Raw genomic sequence first — 17795 nt, 5'->3', positions numbered from 1 at the left:
TTCGGCATCTAGGTCTCGGAAGGACGGGTAAATGTGGAAGATCCAGGGTTCTCGTCTTGTAGTATCTTTAAGATTGCCACCACATGCTGCACTTATCAAGGACAATCCAGAAGAGCGATGATCACATGGTGGTGTCTCAAGCATGTGATGCGATGTCTGGTGGTGAGCTTGATAACCCGAGAATGGGCTTCAAGTCAGGTAAATGATAGGTAGATATGTTGATAGCAGGAAGAGATGACATGAATGAAGCACTGTCAGGTACCCTCCTCATCTTGAGCTTCATTGATTGATGACAGCATTCATTCACCCGACCTAGTGGTCCACTTTTTAAAGCTAGGTGAGCTACGAGTAGGCGTACCTAAGCAGCTCTTTCCCCCGACAATCATCCGGGTTTTGGCATTCCAAGTCGCGAGTCCTCCCAGCAGCACCTGCCAGGTACCGCGCGCTACAAGTTCGCGCTGGATGTGGGTCGACAGCGATAATTCTTGGGTAGCTACAGCAGCAACTTGACATCAAATTGGAGGAAGGCCAGCTCGCTTGCGTGCCGACTACATACCTGCATCTGCACCAAACACCTCCACGAACATCTCGCAAACACGACAACAATACATAAGCTGGTAGTCCTGCTGCCGAACTTGGATCCGCGAAGCAATGAATTGAGATAATGCGAAATAGCTTACAATGCAGTGCTACTCGGAGCTGACGCCTCCCACGGCTGTTACCCACTCAATTGTCCTCCCATTCACTTCGGCGCAAAGCAGCAACCTCATCGTTGCGCGCGCGTCGCTTCTCCAGATCTTCACCACCAAGTCCGTATCCGCCGAGCTCGAGAATGCCCAGAAGTCCAATCTAGAGTCGGCCAAAGCCACCAGCCAGTACGACAGCCGCATCACCGACGATGTCGGTCTCGAGTCCTCCTTCTTGGGAGGCGATTCGGTTCCTGTACGATCCGACCGATCTCAGCACACAAAATTGGTCCTTGTAGCCGAATATCCTCTGTCGGGCACGATAACGGGGCTCGCCCGCGTCAAAGTACAGGACTCCAAGTCGGGGGGAGAAGCTCTATTGCTGGCCTTCAGAGACGCGAAGCTGAGCACGGTCGAATGGGATCCCCAGAAGCGCTCCATATACACAACATCCGTTCATTACTATGAACAAGATGACCTGCAAAAGGTGCCATGGGCCGCTCCTCTGAGTGACTATGTCAACTATCTGGCAGCCGATCCCGGCAGCCGCTGCGCTGCCCTCAAGTTTGGAGCGCGCAATCTAGCAATCTTGCAGTTCAGCCATGCCGATGAAGACATAGAAATGGATGACTGGGATGAGGACTTGGATGGGCCCCGGCCAGCCAAAGAGCCGTCGACATCTCCTGTAAATGGAACTAGCAGCAGTGAAGAGACATCATATTCATCCTCATTTGTACTGCGTCTCTCCAACCTTGATCCTAGCCTGATCTATCCTGTGCATCTTGCCTTTCTACACGAGTACAGAGAGCCCACTTTTGGCATCCTGTCCTCTACCATGGCGCCCTCCGCCGTACTTGGTCGGAAGGATCATCTTTCTTACATGGTCTTTACGTTGGACCTGAAGCAGAAGGCGTCCACCACCATTCTCTCCGTCAATGGTCTCCCTCAAGATCTATTCCGTGTCGTTGCACTACCGACGCCTGTGGGCGGAGCTTTGCTCCTGGGAACAAACGAGCTCATCCACATCGATCAGTCGGGCAAGTCGCACGGGGTAGCCGTCAATCCATTCGCCCGGCAAACCACATCGTATGGTCTCGTGGATCGGTCTGATCTTGAGCTGAGGCTGGAGGGATGCGATATAGAAGTCATCTCGGCCGATACTGGAGAGCTTCTTCTCGTAACAAACGACGGAAAAATAGGATTGATCAACTTCAGGATTGATGGCAGAACTGTCGCAGGTCTTGACATCAGACTTGTTGCGCAAGAAGCTGGCGGTTTCCTCCCTAGAAGCGGTGCCTCCACACTAAGCAAGCTCAATAAAAACGTTCTGTTTTTGGGTAGTGAGGATGGCGATTCCCTCGTCATCGGTTGGATAAGGAAGCAGGTCCAATCGACTAAAAAGAAGGGCCGTGTCCACGACGACTCGTTAGATCTTGACATAGACGAGGAAGATCTGGATGACATGGATGATGACGACTTGTATGGGGAGGGACCTGCAATTCAGCATTCCAATCTATCGGCATCTGGCGCTCCTAAATCAGGAGAACTGACCTTCAAGGTCCACGACAGACTCGTCAGTATTGCACCAATAAAGGACTTTGCCATTGGTCAGGCTTTGATCCCCTCCGAGGACGAGTCAGAGGCAAATTCGAAGATGGTGAAGAGTGATCTCAGCCTCGTATGTGCCGTTGGCAGGGGTAACAACGGGGCCGTGGCAGTCATCAACCGCAACATACAGCCCAATATCATTGGCCATTTCGAGTTCCCGGAAGCACGAGGATTCTGGACGATAGCCTGTCAGAAACCGGTGCCGAAATCCTTACAAGCAGAAAAGGGTGCTTCCATGGGTGCCGAGTTCGACAAATCATCGCAGTGTGATATGTTCATGATCGTATCGAAGGTCGATTTGGATGGCTACGAAACCTCAGACGTATATGCACTTACAGGGGCTGGGTTTGAGGCCTTGACGGGCACGGAATTCGATCCTGCTGCAGGCTTTACGGTCGAAGCTGGCACCATGGGAAATGCGAAACGAATCATTCAAGTATTAAAGGCTGAGGTGAGGTGTTACGATGGAGGTATGTATGCTCATTCTGCATTAGGACCCGTTGGTGAAGCTAACTGTGCCAGATTTTGGACTAAGTCAAATTCTACCAATGCTGGATGAGGAAACCGGAACAGAGCCTAGGGTTGTCAGTGCCAGTATATCTGATCGTTACCTCTTATTGGTGCGGGACGATTCGAGCATTTTTGTTGCTGGTATTGACAACAACCTCGAACTTGAAGAACTGGAGAAAGAAGATGACACAATTCTGGCCACCAAGTGGCTATCAGGCTGTCTGTACGAGGACACAGCTCACACATTCACCTTGGCACCAACGGATAAGGGCTCCAAGCCTGGGGAGAGCGTGGTTATGTTCTTGCTCAGCGGTGCTGGAGCTCTCCATGTGAGTCCCAACAAGCCACCCTTGATGACATGACTGACCCGTTGTAGGTGTATGCGCTCCCGGACCTTTCAAAGCCCATCTATGTGATCGAGGGCTTGTGCTATGTTCCTCCTGTGCTTTCTGCTGGCTATTCTGCGCGACGAAAGAATGCCAAGGAAACACTCACAGAGATTCTAGTCGCCGACCTTGGTGACACTACCTCTTCGTCCCCGTACCTTATTGTAAGTGATGCTTTCGAACATAACAAATACGCGATTGCTAACGGTCTGCAGGCACGACATTCGAATGATGATCTCACGATATATGAGCCTTTTCGCATTACTTCGCAGGACTCGACAGATCTGTCGAAGTCATTGCATTTCCAGAAGGTTTCAAACGACCGGGTGGCGAAAAGTCCTGCAGCGGTTGCAGAGGATGAGGCAGAACAACAGCCCCGTAATGCCCCCTACGAAAGTGCGCAGATATTGGCGGATACAAGACGGTATTCCTCCCTGGTGCATCCGCTAGCTTCATCCTCAAATCATCCAAGACCATGCCTAAAGTCATTGGCCTCCAAGGCGATGGCGTCAGGAGCATGAGCTCGTTCCACACAGAGGGATGCGAGCGCGGGTTCATATATTCCGACTCGAACGGAGTCGCCAGAGTCTGTCAAGTGCCAGCGGTCGACACGACATACGCTGAAATCGGAATGTCCTTGAGAAAGTTACCCCTTGACACCAATGTCAACTCGATAACCTACCATCCACCATCGAGCACATACGCTGTTGGCTGCGACGTCATTGAACCTTTCGAACTGCCTAAGGAAGATGACTACCATAAAGAATGGCAACTGGAAAAGGATCTGACATTCAAGCCTATGGTGGAACGCGGCCTCATCAAGCTCATCAATCCGCTTAACTGGACCGTCATTGATACAGTCGAGCTTGAGCCCAGCGAGATAGTCATGTGCGTTGAAGCTCTGAACCTGGAGGTATCAGAGTCTACGAATGAACGTAAACATCTCGTGGTGGTCGGCACAGCGATTTCGAAGGGTGAAGACTTGCCGATTCGTGGTCGCATCCTCGTTTATGATGTTGTCACGGTAATCCCCAAACCCGGGCAACCAGAAACTAATAAGAGGCTGAAGCTGATAGCCAAGGAAGACATTCCCCGAGGTGCTGTCACGGCGCTTTCCGAGATTGGCACTCAGGGGCTGATGCTTGTGGCTCAGGGACAGAAATGCATGGTTCGTGGCCTTAAGGAGGACGGAAGTCTGCTACCGGTAGCTTTCATGGACATGAGCTGCTATGTCACAGCAGTTCGAGAGCTACGGGGGACCGGTCTCTGCCTGCTGGCGGACGCTGTGAAGGGGGTATGGTTTACGGGTTACACCGAGGAACCTTACAAGATGATCCTTTTCGGGAAGAGTACGACGGTACTGGAGGTGCTGACGGCTGACTTCTTGCCTTATGGGAGCGACCTCTCTATCGCGGCCTGCGACCCTGATGGTGGGATTCACATGTTGCAGTTCGATCCTGAGCGTAAGTTGATTCTTCTATCTGGGTCATCCGATGATACTAACCGTTTGATAACTAGACCCCAAATCTCTGGGTGGCCACCTGCTGCTGCACCGCACTACATTCTCTGTCGGAGCTCATATCCCAACGCAAACCAAGCTTCTCCCGCGTACGTTACCTCCGGGCCACGAGCTCCTCGACGAAGGGGAGGTCGATGATGGCAACAACGGCAGTGCATCCAGCCAGCCGGCGCAGATGCTGTTCCTCGCATCGTCTACGGGTCTTCTGTCCGCGCTGGTTCCCCTGTCGGAGCAGGAGTACCGCCGGCTCTCGTCGCTCAGCTCGCAGCTCGTCAACTCGTTGACCAACCACGCGGGCCTGAACCCCAAGGCGTACCGCGCACCCATCAGCACGGGCGCAGTGGGTCGGCACCCGCCCGCGGTGGACGCCGGCGTCGGACGCAGCGTCGTGGACGGCACACTGCTAACGCGCTGGAACGAGCTCGGGGCGGACAGGAAGGCAGAGGTGGCGGGCCGTGTTGGGTTCGTGGGCGTGGACGAGGTTAGAGCGACGCTGGAGGGCGTCATGGGCACGGGTGGTTTGGGTTATCTTTAAATAGTATAGGGGCGTGCATGGCGTGCCAAGTTCTGCATTATCAATATATCATCACAAACCCCCCACACAAACCCCCCAAGGCGCTGTTGGATCAGATGGGGTTCAAGCCACCCTTAAAAAGCCCTGTACATGTAGATCGACCTACCGGGTGTCACATGCCACTTAGGTAGACTACTTGGGTGGTTCAAACAGTGGCCTTTGGTCACTTGTTTGTGAGCTAACCCACTAAGTGATGATTTACTTGACTATACTCGATCTCAGATGCGCATCGGTGACGGGGCAGATCTACTAAGCCCTAAAGGTCATTCATGACTTGATGCTGTTTTCTTCTCCGTGGCCTGGTCGAACACCTAACTGCATTACACGTGACTCGGAATTGCTTGATTTTGTCGTTGCCCGTGTTTACATGCCTACATAGTACCTAGGCAGCTAAACTCTGGCAGGGTCTGTCTGGCTTTCTCGGCTTACCGGCACGGGCATTCGTAATCGTCTAGGTGCGTCTCCCCACCACCCACCCCCATGGGCACCGCCGCCGCACCAGTTTCATTCCCAGCCAGCGGGTATTTGGCCAAACTGCGAAACCAGTTCCCTGTTATTACGTCACACCAGCTTCAGCGCAGTCAGTCAGTCATCTGGCATTGTGTATTGTTGCAATAAACACACCGAGCCTACTGTACTTATGGTGGTCACAGGTCCATAGCCAGTATCTTCTCGGAGGGGGGAAAAAGGCGAAAAGAAAGAACCTATTGTACTACTACTACACGAGGGTGAATAATTCCAGATTGTCAAGCTACGCCGATCCCACTCGTTCCTCCCTTCTCGCGCCAACCTACTTTCGATCCCGAACATAGATTGCAGGTTAAACCCAGTATTCTGATTTGTCTATTCGATTTCTTTTCTCGGATCCAGTATATATACACGATGCAAACATGACCGATATTTCCCCTCAACCCAGAATATACGACTATGAAGCTGGTGAGCCGACTGCTGCCTCTCAACCATTCGACACCAAGACCCCACCACCTGAACCACGACCAGCGCCAGCTTTGGAGGGGTCGCAACGGCCGCTAACCCCACCACTCGAGCCCAGAGGACGACCAGACCAAGGACCAAAGTCCAAGGCCCCGTCTCTGTCCCCGGACACGACTGCCTCGCCCAGGTCGGCGCGATCGCACCAGGAGTACCTCGACTCCCTGCAGCCGCCATCGGGCGACGAGATCCAGCGCCTCGCCGAGCTCCAGGACCAGCGCGCCCGCGAGCGCAAGCAGCATACGCGCGACCTGCGTCACAAGTCGGCCGACATCGCCAAAACCGAGGCCAGCGCCCAGCGAGACTTTATGGAGTCCCGACAGCACCACTGCATACAGTCCACCCTGAAACAAGCACAAACCCGATCGTCCCACGAGAGCAGCAGCAGCAGTCCTCGCAGCGCTGCTTCCGCTGCTGCTGCCGCCGCCGCCCCTCCGGCCGAAGGCGTCGACGCCGCGACCGCCGCCGCCGACAACAATGCGCTCGGCAGCTTGCAGGACACGGCGGCGACGCTCATCCAACGCAGTTATCGCGGCTACCGCGTCCGGCGGGAGATGAAGGGCCTCGGCCTCGACGCTAGCACGCGCTGGACACATGTGATCCGGGACGCGAAATGGCAGAACTTGACCACGCCGCGCGCGCGAGGAAGCGGTACCACGAGCCCCGGCGACGATGATGAAGAGGGCACCGTCGGCGGCACCGGCATCCGGCCGCGCTCCAGCACATCTGCGGCGCGGCAGAACTGGAAGAAAGTAGCGGCAATCGCCATGCGCGCCAATGGCGACGAGGATTCCTCGCACTCCGCATCCGAGTCGGAATCGTCTTCCAACTTGGAAATGAACGAGAACATGACAGAGAAGGAAAAGGAAAAGATGAGGAAAAGGAGGGCCAAGGCCCAGGCTAAGAGGAGGAAGAAGGCCAAGATGATGGGCTTACAATATTTCCTCGAAATGGTGGACGTCAAACACCGCTACGGTTCCAATCTGCGGCAGTATCACGCAGAGTGGAAGAAGGCGGATACGAATGAGAATTTCTTCTACTGGCTCGATTACGGCGAGGGCAAGGACTTCGAGATCGAGGGCTGCCCCCGGGATCGGCTGGAGAGGGAACAAGTACGCTACCTGAGCCGCGAGGAACGGCAGCACTACCTAGTCAAAGTCGACAGCGAAGGACGGCTATGCTGGGCCAAGAACGGTCTTCGCCTAGATACGACTGAAGAGTGGAAAGACAGTGTCGACGGTATTGTACCTGTCGATGATCCCACACCCGCATATGCACCAGACATCGAGTCGCACTCTCAACAGCATCACGACCCGGCCAGGCACCCGGCAGACCACGACTCCACCTCCGGCTCGGATGATGAATCAGACGCCTCTGAATCCGAGCTGGAAGCCGCTCGCGCTGCCAAGTATGCCACGCCGACCTTGGACGATGCGAAGGGGGTCAAGAAAATCAAGCACGTTTCCGCGGCCACCATTTTCCAACGGCTGCTGCGCAAGTCGGTCAAGAAGAACACGTGGATCTTCGTGGCCGACACGTCGTTCCGCCTGTACGTGGGAATCAAGTCGAGCGGCGCATTCCAGCACAGCTCGTTCCTGCAGGGGTCGCGCATCTCGGCGGCGGGCCTGATCAAGATCAAGAACGGGCGGCTCTCGAGCCTGAGCCCGCTCTCGGGTCACTACCGGCCGCCGGCGGCCAACTTCCGCGCCTTTGTCCACAGCTTGCGCGACGAGGGGGTGGACATGAGCCACGTCAGCATCAGCAAGAGCTACGCGGTCCTCGTCGGGCTCGAGGCCTACGTCAAGACGCGCCGGAAGGGGAAGGACGCCGTGCACAAGGCCACGCTGCACCGCGACCGCATCCTCGACCCGGAGGAGGTCGCGCGGCGCGAGGAGGCGGAGCGCGACAAGAGCGAGAGCGCGGCCAAGGAGCGTCAGTTCCTGCAGAAGGAGGAGGAAGAGAAGCGCGGCGAGGGCCTGGGTGGGGGCATGCGCTTTTTGCAGAGGTTGGGGTTCAGGAAGAAGAAGAAGCAGTAGTACTACTATCTGTGTCGACCCTTGTGCTTGCGTTAGGGCAAGTTCCTGCCGTCATGGGGGTGGTGGTGGTGGCTAGCCACCTGATGCGTTCCATGCATGATTGACGATGATTGCTGCTCGAATTGGGTTTGCATTATTCCATGGGCATTATTGGGTTTTGGGTATAGAAAGCCATTCTTGGGGCGTCTTGAAGGAGTCAGAGACTGTTTTCCACTGCTATTGATGGGCGTCCTTGCTTGGACGTTAGCTTTTGATATCCCTTAGGTTTGGCTCGGCCATTCTAGTATTTATCGTTATATTTCAAGGCTTCCCAAAGGAAGAGTCCCTCTGAACGAGAGTTCTAATTACTTAGCCGATAAGAAGACTTCGCCATGATATGGTTATTGGCTCCTCGGCGCAGTATATCATAGAGACTCGAGTCTGACGCCTGCTATCGTGGATCTTCGTTACCTTACTCGAACATCTCCTATACTCTCTATCCAATGGCTTTTCTCAAGTATATCTGTCGTTTTTCTGCGATCAGCCCAAGAGGGGGTCGCTGTATCGTCAAATCTCTCCTGCATGCATTATTATGCGGTTTTCGTATATGCCCTAGATCACCCCCCTCCCCGACCCTTCAAAGCTTGTAGCTCATTAGCCAAGCGCACCATCGTTTCGCAACTGTTTACCAGTTCAATAGTAAGCCATTTTCTTGTGTATAGGCTCGCTTGGACCAGATCATGCAGATTTACGAAAGGGGTAACCGATTCAACACCATGTTAGATGCAGGTGGCCAAGTAATCTTCTATAGTTTTCTCAGAAAATCCGAACTGCCTAATAGTGCTGGGTCGCATGCTTTCTGGTTATAATTACAGAGAGACTTTGACACAGATGGAGGGTTGAGGGTAGTGCTCGAGGTAGTATTTGTAATTATAATATATGTGCCTAAAGGCAAGAGGGCTCAACACCCTCTGCGGTCAGCTCTTCGTCTTCCGCCCTGCATGACGCCACCCCTTTCTTTTCCAACTGGCCATCGCAACCATAGAGTGCTGCTTACTTGCATAAGTAAGTAAATATGCCCTAGTGTATGCGCCATCTCTGATCTGTTATATTCCGTGCGCCAGGGTTAAACAGCACCCCGCAGGTGCAGCGATAGCCTGTCCCTTCGCTTCTTCCCGTCGTCTCGCCATACCGCTATGCGAATTGCGCAGGGTAACATCTGTATGTTGTACGGAAGCGGTGCTACCAACCCAATTGCAGGAGAAACTACTACTCGTGACGCTGATAACGGGTATCATTCTGCTAATCGGATGCGTTGAGATGATACATCTACGCCTTAGGCAACTTACAGACGCACTGGACAGCCTTGCTGTCACACTCCTATGGCCCGCTTGCCTGGGAATGTAGGCCTTACCCAGTTGCCATGGCTGATTTGTTGAGTTTACGACCTGCATATAAGTAAGACAAGTCCTGCCAGCAGAGTTTACGGCGAGCACCCGTCATTGTTATGCATATCGTTCGGTTGTCGGAGCCTGGTTTATTCTTGCATTATTTATCTTATTTCACCTACTTCGCCCAGCTAATATTTCGTAGCGCACCACTCTGGATTCAATCAACTTCTCACGGCCGCCATATTCCTTCAAGCGGGACAGACGATGGCGACTGTACGGGACCACGACGCGACCCCAGCGTCGCACGACAAGAAGCAGAAGCAGAGCCCCGAGGTGCGAGCGGTGCTCCGAGACGAGATCGTCGTCGCGGTAGAGGGCGGAGTGGAAATCAACGCGGCGGGCCATCGTGACCAGCTGAAGCGGCAGTATAACCTGTGGGCTCTCACTGGCGCTGCCCTAACCATTGATAATGCCTGGGCCGCATTAGGGTCTTCGATCACGGTCTCTATCGCGTAAGAAACCCCTTTTCTCTCCGGCATGGTTTATATGGTGCGAGCATAAGGGACCCCTGGTTGCTGAGTTTTGAGCGTGCGTCGATAGAAATGGTGGACCGACTGGTATCATATACGAGCTCATAGTTGCCATGTTCTACTATGTGAGTATAGGGCATCCCAGAGAGTCTCGCGCGCGTTTGATCACTGACGCGGATGGACAGACTTTCATCGGGCTATCGCTAGCAGAAGTAAGTCCCAACCTGCGGATCTCATCGAAGGGCGTATCAAGGGAGGGTATGGCCCTTCAATAGCAACTACACAGCACCAGTCGCGACAATGGCCAGGAAGCTGACCTTTTGCCTTTTGGCGAGACGAGCAGCTGGCCTCCTCGGTCCCGACCGCGGGCGGCGTCTACCACTGGGCCACCATCGCGGCCGGGCCGCGCTGGGGCCGCGCGACGGGCTTCTTCGCCGGCTGGATCAACTTCTACGGCTGGATCTTCGGGCTCGCCTCGCTGCTGCAGGTGACGGCCAACGTCGCCGTGCAGATGTACGCGACCCAGCGCCGCGACGCGTACGCGCCCGCCGCGTGGCACGTCTACGTCGCCTACGTGCTGCTGCTGTGGCTCGGCGCCGCGTGCGTCGTCCTGGCGAACCGCCGCGTCGTGCCCGGCACGCAGCACGCGGGCATGCTGCTCGTGGTCGTGGGCGGGATCGTGACCATTGTCGTGGTCGCGGCGATGCCGCGGCAGCATGCGTCGAACAAGTTCGTCTGGGCTTCGTTTGGGGAGAATAATCTCACGGGTTGGCCGGGCGGCGTGGCATTCTTGCTTGGTGTCCTTAATGGTGCTTTCACTATTGGCACGCCGGATGCCATTACCCATCTGGCGGAGGAGCTGCCGCATCCGCGCCGCGATCTGCCTAAGGTGATCGGGTTGCAGATCGGACTGGGTGGCTTGTACGCACTCGTATTTGCCATCGCGCTCGGTTATGCCATCACGGACCTCTCCGTGCTGTAAGTGAAATGAACGCCCCTATATATCGTAGAGCCCATGCCACCACATCTCCTATCCAGCACAGGGAAAGGAACTTCCGCAAGCTCCCAACCATATACAACAGATGCTAAATACCTACTGATGTGAGCTCACCAGGATCGAGCCCGGGAACCTCAACACCTATCCCCTGGCCATCATCTACGAGCAAGCCACCGGCAGCGCGGGCGCGACCCTGGGCCTGCTCCTGATCCTGCTCCTGAGCACGGCGTGCTGCAACGTCGGCACGCTGCTGACCTGCTCGCGCACCTACTGGGCGCTGGCGCGGGACGGCGCGGTGCCCTTTTCACGCGTGTTCGCGCGCGTCGACGAGGGGCGCAGCTGCCCCGTCCCCGCCACGCTGTTCGTCGGCGTCGTCGCGACGGGGCTGGGCGCTATCGCGCTCGGGTCCGGCGCCGCGTTCCTCGACCTCTCGGGCTCGTTCATTATTCTGACGACGGCGTCGTACGCGATCCCGCTGGTCGCGAATATGGCGACGGGGCGGCGCTACTTTCCTGCGGGACCGTTTCATATGGGGAGGGGGTGGGTTGGGTGGGTGGTTAATGGGTTGGCGGTGCTGTTTATTGTGCTGTTCGATGTCTTATTCTGCTTCCGTGGGTGCATTTTACTTACTTCTCGTGGACCGTCTTGCCCGGCCCGCCCCTTAACCCTTTATCGTGGAAATGCATCTTTCGTTCTCAGTTTCCTCCCCTTCCCCCTCTCCTCGCTCAAGAACGCCTTTCTTGACGGGTTGCGGACTATGCTAACAACACCATGCCACGTGCCACCAGCCTTTGCCATCCCCACGACGACAGAAACAATGAATTACAATAGCGTCATCCTGGTCGGCGTTGTAGCTCTCTCGGCGATCTGGTGGTTTGTGCACGCAACGCGGCACTACCCGGGCCCCAAGGTGATGCGGCTATACATCCACAATGATGCCGTGTATCTGGGCCAAAGCCAGGATGGGGCTCTGAGCAGTGCTGCGGCAGAGGAGAAAGCCTGAGATCGCGGCCGGCTGGTGGGAACTGAGGCAAGCCCCCCATCAAGCGACGAGGCATTGGGCCTCAAGAGACTTCTTTCCTGGCAAGGTCCGATGTTCTGTGGATGTGCATCTCAAGAGTTATAGCTTTTCGGTGAATCGACCGCAGGTGGTCATTTGGTCTTGATTACGTATCAATTGGTCTATTGCGGTCACATCTATTAGTAATATAGATTATGGGGTCGAATTGCTTCCATAGTTAACAGTGGTATCAATATTATATGGTAACAGGACCGTACACTGTCTAGGTATCCCAGTCAAGCATAGTCCTTCGCCCCCTCCCCCTATCTATGAAAGGCGGATTCGAGGGGGAAGATGTGCGAAGCACTCCATCTAAATTCGTATGTCCCTCGACGCACTAAGGACATCTTCGCTTTCGAGATCGAAATTGGCGTACGAACAGGAGCATTCTCCCGCCCGATCCGGCGGTGGGCCAAAGTCGCCCCCGACTCGATTCCCGTCCGCGTCGCGGCAGTCCGGGGCGTCGCGCGTGCTCTGCACGACCCGCACCGCGTAGGGCCAGGGTTCGAACGTGGTCGACGAGGTCATGGGCTTCCCGTTGCCTTCTCCGTGGCCTCCCCCGTTGCTGACGAGCGTCGTGAGGTTTGCGGGGAACTCGGCCGGCCGCCGCGTCCAGATCGTGCCCGTCACCAGGGTGTCGTGGTAGTAGCACGTAGCGGCCCTGTCGTCGTCGTCGTTATTGTCCCCCAGGGCCGCGGTGGGCACGACGGCGGCCCCGTGCATCGAGGAGTTGAACGTCAGCCGCTCCGAGAACTGGTTCGCGTCCAGCTGCGTGAGGGACAGGTTCGCGAACTGCGGCACGAACGGGTTGGGCGCGGCCGAGATCCGGAACGCCCAGCTGTTGACGGGCGCGATGGTCCAGAAGTACGTCGCCGCCGCGGCGTCCGCGTCCGCGTCCGCGTCCGAGTCCGAGTCCGAGTCCGATCCGCACTGGCGGTACGTCCGGAACGGGTAGCACCGGAACGTGCGGTTGTTCGTGGTGCAGTCGCCCGTCGTGTTGTACAGCGCCGTCGTGAACGCGTACGAGCCGGCGGGGAAGAGGACGGGGGCGGCTGCTCCCCTCCTGGTCGGGAGGCGTCGTCGACGAGGAGCGGTTGCTGGCGTTGCGAAGATGGCGTTTTAGTGTGAACTTACTTACGAGGGGGCGCCCCCAGATGTGCAAAACTGAGAAGGGGGATGTGGGTGCGACTTACTTCTTTTGCCGCAGTCCTATGGTAAGACCTACGGTCAGAGCCACGATGGCGCAAACTGCCAGAACCGCCATAAGGGCGATACGATACCACCCTCCACGCTCGGCTAGACAGCTCTTCAAACTGCGCTCAACCTTTTCCGATGCTTCTTGTTCAGCTGCCGTCAGCCTACCACCGCCACTGCCGCTTGGGGCTGCTGCTGCTGCTGCTCTCCGTAGGAGCAGTATACGACGGGTTGGCGGCGGCGGCGGCGGGGGAGTAGGAGTAGGAGTAGGACTAGGAGGAGTAGGCGTTGTCACGCGCGGCGCACTCGCACTCCCGCGAGTCCTGGTGGCGGCGGCGCCAGCAGTAGCCTCCAACGGTGACACCCGCCTGGGCGACTTCTCGGGTACTTTCGGCGTCTCGTCGTCGTCATGGCTGGCGGCGTCCTCTTCAATGACGGGTAGAGGGTGTATCACATTGCTGGAACTGAGCGGCGGCTTCGCGCCTCCGGTCGGGGGTGGCCCCCGGCGCATGATGGGCCAGCAATAACGAACGCCACGACCACTTCTCCGACCGCTCCTTTTATTGCCTTTTTGCCTGAAGTCGGTCCCTGACTGCTGCTGCAGTCTCTCTTTTTGAATAGGGGGCGAGGGGAAGGTCAAGGAATCCCGCCGCGAGGTATGTGCAATGAATCACACACGCGGACGACAAATAATTAGATAGAGAAGTAGAGAGTACCTATGGCTTTACAATAATAGTCTCAAGCTGTGAAGCCGGCCTATCATTGCAACCACAAGGGTCCCCGTCGCACGATGTCGAATACGTAGGCGCCACCCGTCAAGGCTCATGGTTATGACCCTGAGCGTATTGTGAGACGGCCTAGCTACAGACGCACCTCCTGGAAGCGAAAACTGTAAAATCCCATATGGGCAACTAGACACTCCGAGGCGCGGCGCTACTTGATCAGCCAACGTAGCCTCTCCTCGAAGATATAGAAAAGCTCTCACGCGAAACACAAGAGCTGTACGAGAGTGACAGCAGCAGCAGCAGTCGACAGGCGGGCAGATAGGTAAGGCCCAGAGGCGAGTATACAAAATGAGGTCAAGATATATTTGAGCAGTTATCGAATAGGTAGAAGGTAGCGACAAGAAGGAGGGTCATTGGCCGGTCGATATGTGCACAGCTAGTACCGCTATGAACGTTGACTGGTTTGCTATCAAATCATATGGTTTCCAACCCCAGAACTTGCGCGTCTAGGTCAGTTTACCTCCCTCCCCGAAGAAGGACCGGAACGGATACACGTGCCAGTAGTCATTGCGTCCATCCCATGAGGAGACAGGACGAAGTAGCTACTTGGAGTGACGACGTTTTCCCGCACCAGCCCTCAGCGGTTTGCGAAGCTAATGTTATAGTGTGTTGACATTGGACGGAGGACGATGTTGGTACAGTACGGCCCAGAAGCTAGGTTTAGGATATCGATGCAGATCTATCCCAACATGGCCGAGCAGCTTCTGCCATGTACAAGAAGTCTGATTGGATGTGCCCCTTGGCGGAGAGAACGGTAGCCGGGACGGTAGCGTTGGCCTAACAAGGATACTGCCTGCTAGCCGCCCCGTGTTTGCCCTGTTCCTTCAACATCTTTCTCATAGTGATGGGAATACCGCCGAATCATAGGATGCATGGCACCCGGTCTGTTATTGGGTTAAAAAATTCTTGTAAATTCTATATGAATACATGGCTGTTTGCAATTGACGGCTCTTTAGCTGTTCTCAGGGGCCTCGACGAACTCCTCCGAGTCCGTGACCGGCTGGGACCCTTCTTCCGCCACGTACGGCGGGGGGCTCAGGGGCTCGTCCTTCCCATCCGCCGTCCACACCTGGGCCAGTTCTTTCTCGATCTCCTCGCGCCGCCGTTTCCACTCTTCCACCTGGGCGAGCCTCTCACGCAGCTCCTGCAGCTCACGCTCGACGTGCATCTTCTCGCGTTCCGTGCCGATTCGCTCAAATTCCCATTCGGAACCGTCATCGCCCATACCCAGAACAAGATTGAAGGTATGATACTTCTTCAAAGAAGCACGCGTAGAAATCGTAATAAGAGCTGTGATTTGTTGATTAGCCTTGCTCTTAGATGTAGACGAACAGTCTGGGGTTGACTTACTGATGCCCCTTTCCTTGCAGGTTTCGTAGAGTAATCCCTCCACGTCACTCGATACCGCACTGGTGCCCTCATCGATGATGGCATATTTGGGTTCGTGGTACAGGAGGCGTGCAAAGCCAACACGCTGCTTTTCGCCGCCACTGAAGACGTCCTTCCATTCCTTGCGGGTGTCCCAACCACCTTCCCGATCAGGCAGATAACCGAGACGAGCCGCATCGAGGGCTCGCTGCAGGTCATCTTCGGACTTTCGTTTCAGTCGCATGTCCACCTCACCATCCGGGTAGATGACTTGGTCGCGAAGCGTACCAATGCTGAGATAGGGGCGCTGTGGTAAGAACATTATGCCGTCCTCTCCTATGGACTTTGGCCGACTCATCAAGCCCCGATATACTGGCCACAGACCGGCAAGAATACGCGCAATGGCCGATTTACCAACCCCGTTTGGCCCAGATATCAGGAGATGCTCACCGTTACGTACGATCAAGCCAAGCGACTCAATAAGCTCATCACCGCCCTGAGGCCACAGGCCAGGTGCAACGACCGGCACATGCTCGAGCCGAACTCCGTCGAATCCCTTTTGAGTGGTTCCTTGAACGTCTGAAAGCGAGTAAAGCTCGTTTCCAGTAGGGCGCGGGACATAGGCGTTGGCATGAACCCGATGCAGTGTCGTGATGAGCGTGTATACACGACTGGTGTAACCAGCAAGTTCTGAGAGATCCTTGATCGAATACATCATTCTGCCTCCAGCATCGGCAAGCGACAGCATGAGCCGTTTGTTCGTGATGAACTCCTTCATACGGCCACGTTCGCGGCCGCCTTTCTCTGCACTGTCAGCCATCTCTAGTGCGCCACCCAGACCACCCCAAGCTGGAAGGAACGTTGGCAACGAGGACAGTAGATAGCCATAAGCGCTCCAGCTATATTTCAGGATGAAGTCCTCGAGGATATTATATCGGATCTTAAGCATGTAAATTCCCTCCATCCAGCTCTTGAGAGACTTGAATTCTCTGTTGAGGAAAGTCTTCTCCATCTCAGCACCGCCATAGAAAGCGACTTCCTCGGCATTGGCTATCAGCCGGGCATGCAGCGCCCGGAAGTCGCCCTCCTTGCGACCTTCGACGGCTTTGAGTTTCCCAAAAGGCGGCGAGAGCTTTCGTAGAATGCTTGCCGTCAGGAAGTAATTACTCAAGAGGCCAGTCAGCGCCAGGGGGCCAAGAGACTGGTACAGCTGATAGTTGAATACACAAATATCGACAAAGGGTTTGCCGAGTGATGAGTACAGGTTGGCTGCCGAGGCACAAAACAGTGTTAGGTCTTGGGTAATGAACTGGTCCGCCCCTTGACCGACCCCACCGTCTAGGTTGGAGAGCTTATAGTAGTTCAGGTTGTCATTCAGATACAAGTCGTGAATGTAACGGGTGAGACGGGTTCGGAAGGCGATGGACACCTTTGACTCCAGGAACTTGATCATGGAGTTCACGTATGAAGCAAAGCTTCCCAGCCCGCACCACTAAAGAGACAAGCAGTTAGTACACGCCTATAGATTCCAGGATATATGATGACAACGCACCTTGACAAGTCCCCAGAGGAACAGCTTCCCATTGCCGGCAACCAGATCTCGCACGATCTCGCCATCTAACCGTGCTACGACAAGCGACAGGTATGTCCTGAGCATTAGGAAAACACCGTGACTAAGTAGCAGTCCCGCCTCTTTGCTCGTCCAGCGAGGGATCATGATGCTCATCAAGCTTAAGAACTGATGCAAAAAGGCCAAGTTGAGCCCGGGCTTAGCCTGGGCTGAAGGCACAGTGCCGTCACCAAGGCCGGAAATCTTGGGCGGGTTAAGGAACAGTCGACGATGCGCCTCGAAAGTCAGGGGCTTGGTCCGATGGATGACGACCTTGGAGGTGCTGTCCTTGTAAGGGACATATATGGTGCGCGATCCATCCTTGTTGAACAGCCAGGAGTTCTTTCGCAGAAGCTTCCTTCCCTGCTCTTTCTCTGCATGGCGCTTCTTCCACCATCGCCGACTGCCTTCGGCACCGAGGATAATAGTTGTCGCAAGCGCTATGGTGGCCAGAAGCTTGGTGCGCTTCATGGTTCTCCGGAGCCGATCTTGGATCAGCTTCTTATACTTGTCGATAAAAGCCATCAGGACGTCCTCGGACGCCGAATGGCGCAATGTGGACTGCGCGGCCAT

At 55.4% G+C, this 17795-nt stretch overlaps 5 protein-coding genes across 5 annotated transcripts; 3 read left to right on the top strand and 2 right to left on the bottom strand.

Moving 5' to 3' along the window:
* Positions 1-681: 681 nt before the first annotated feature.
* Positions 682-5244, top strand: PG986_003523 (uncharacterized protein; the record flags this gene model as incomplete). The annotated part of the gene is made up of 6 exons (XM_066839745.1): positions 682-2764; positions 2817-3133; positions 3181-3354; positions 3406-3501; positions 3588-4653; positions 4709-5244. The coding sequence occupies 6 exons, from the start codon at positions 682-684 to the stop codon at positions 5242-5244; spliced, it is 4272 nt and encodes a 1423-aa protein (XP_066704809.1).
* A 929-nt stretch (positions 5245-6173) lies between these two features.
* On the top strand, positions 6174-8309 carry PG986_003522 (IQ calmodulin-binding domain-containing protein; the record flags this gene model as incomplete). Its single annotated transcript, XM_066839744.1, has 1 exon — positions 6174-8309. The coding sequence occupies one exon, from the start codon at positions 6174-6176 to the stop codon at positions 8307-8309; it is 2136 nt and encodes a 711-aa protein (XP_066704808.1).
* A 1634-nt stretch (positions 8310-9943) lies between these two features.
* On the top strand, positions 9944-12209 carry PG986_003521 (uncharacterized protein; the record flags this gene model as incomplete). Its single annotated transcript, XM_066839743.1, has 5 exons — positions 9944-10191; positions 10280-10334; positions 10395-10467; positions 10545-11187; positions 11324-12209. The coding sequence occupies 5 exons, from the start codon at positions 9944-9946 to the stop codon at positions 12207-12209; spliced, it is 1905 nt and encodes a 634-aa protein (XP_066704807.1).
* Positions 12210-12578: 369 nt separating this feature from the next.
* Positions 12579-13971, bottom strand: PG986_003520 (uncharacterized protein; the record flags this gene model as incomplete). Its single annotated transcript, XM_066839742.1, has 2 exons — positions 12579-13329; positions 13460-13971. The coding sequence occupies 2 exons, from the start codon at positions 13969-13971 to the stop codon at positions 12579-12581; spliced, it is 1263 nt and encodes a 420-aa protein (XP_066704806.1).
* Positions 13972-15197: 1226 nt separating this feature from the next.
* PG986_003519 (uncharacterized protein) lies at positions 15198-17795 on the bottom strand (the record flags this gene model as incomplete). Its single annotated transcript, XM_066839741.1, has 3 exons — positions 15198-15535; positions 15596-17105; positions 17166-17795. 3 exons carry the CDS (start codon positions 17793-17795, stop codon positions 15198-15200), a joined length of 2478 nt encoding a protein of 825 aa, XP_066704805.1.

This window comes from Apiospora aurea, assembly GCF_038362705.1.
Source record: "Apiospora aurea strain CBS 24483 chromosome Unknown utg000002l_segment0_segment0, whole genome shotgun sequence".
Classification (NCBI taxonomy): domain Eukaryota; kingdom Fungi; phylum Ascomycota; class Sordariomycetes; order Amphisphaeriales; family Apiosporaceae; genus Apiospora; species Apiospora aurea.
This window is presented reverse-complemented; position numbering and strand designations above follow the sequence as displayed.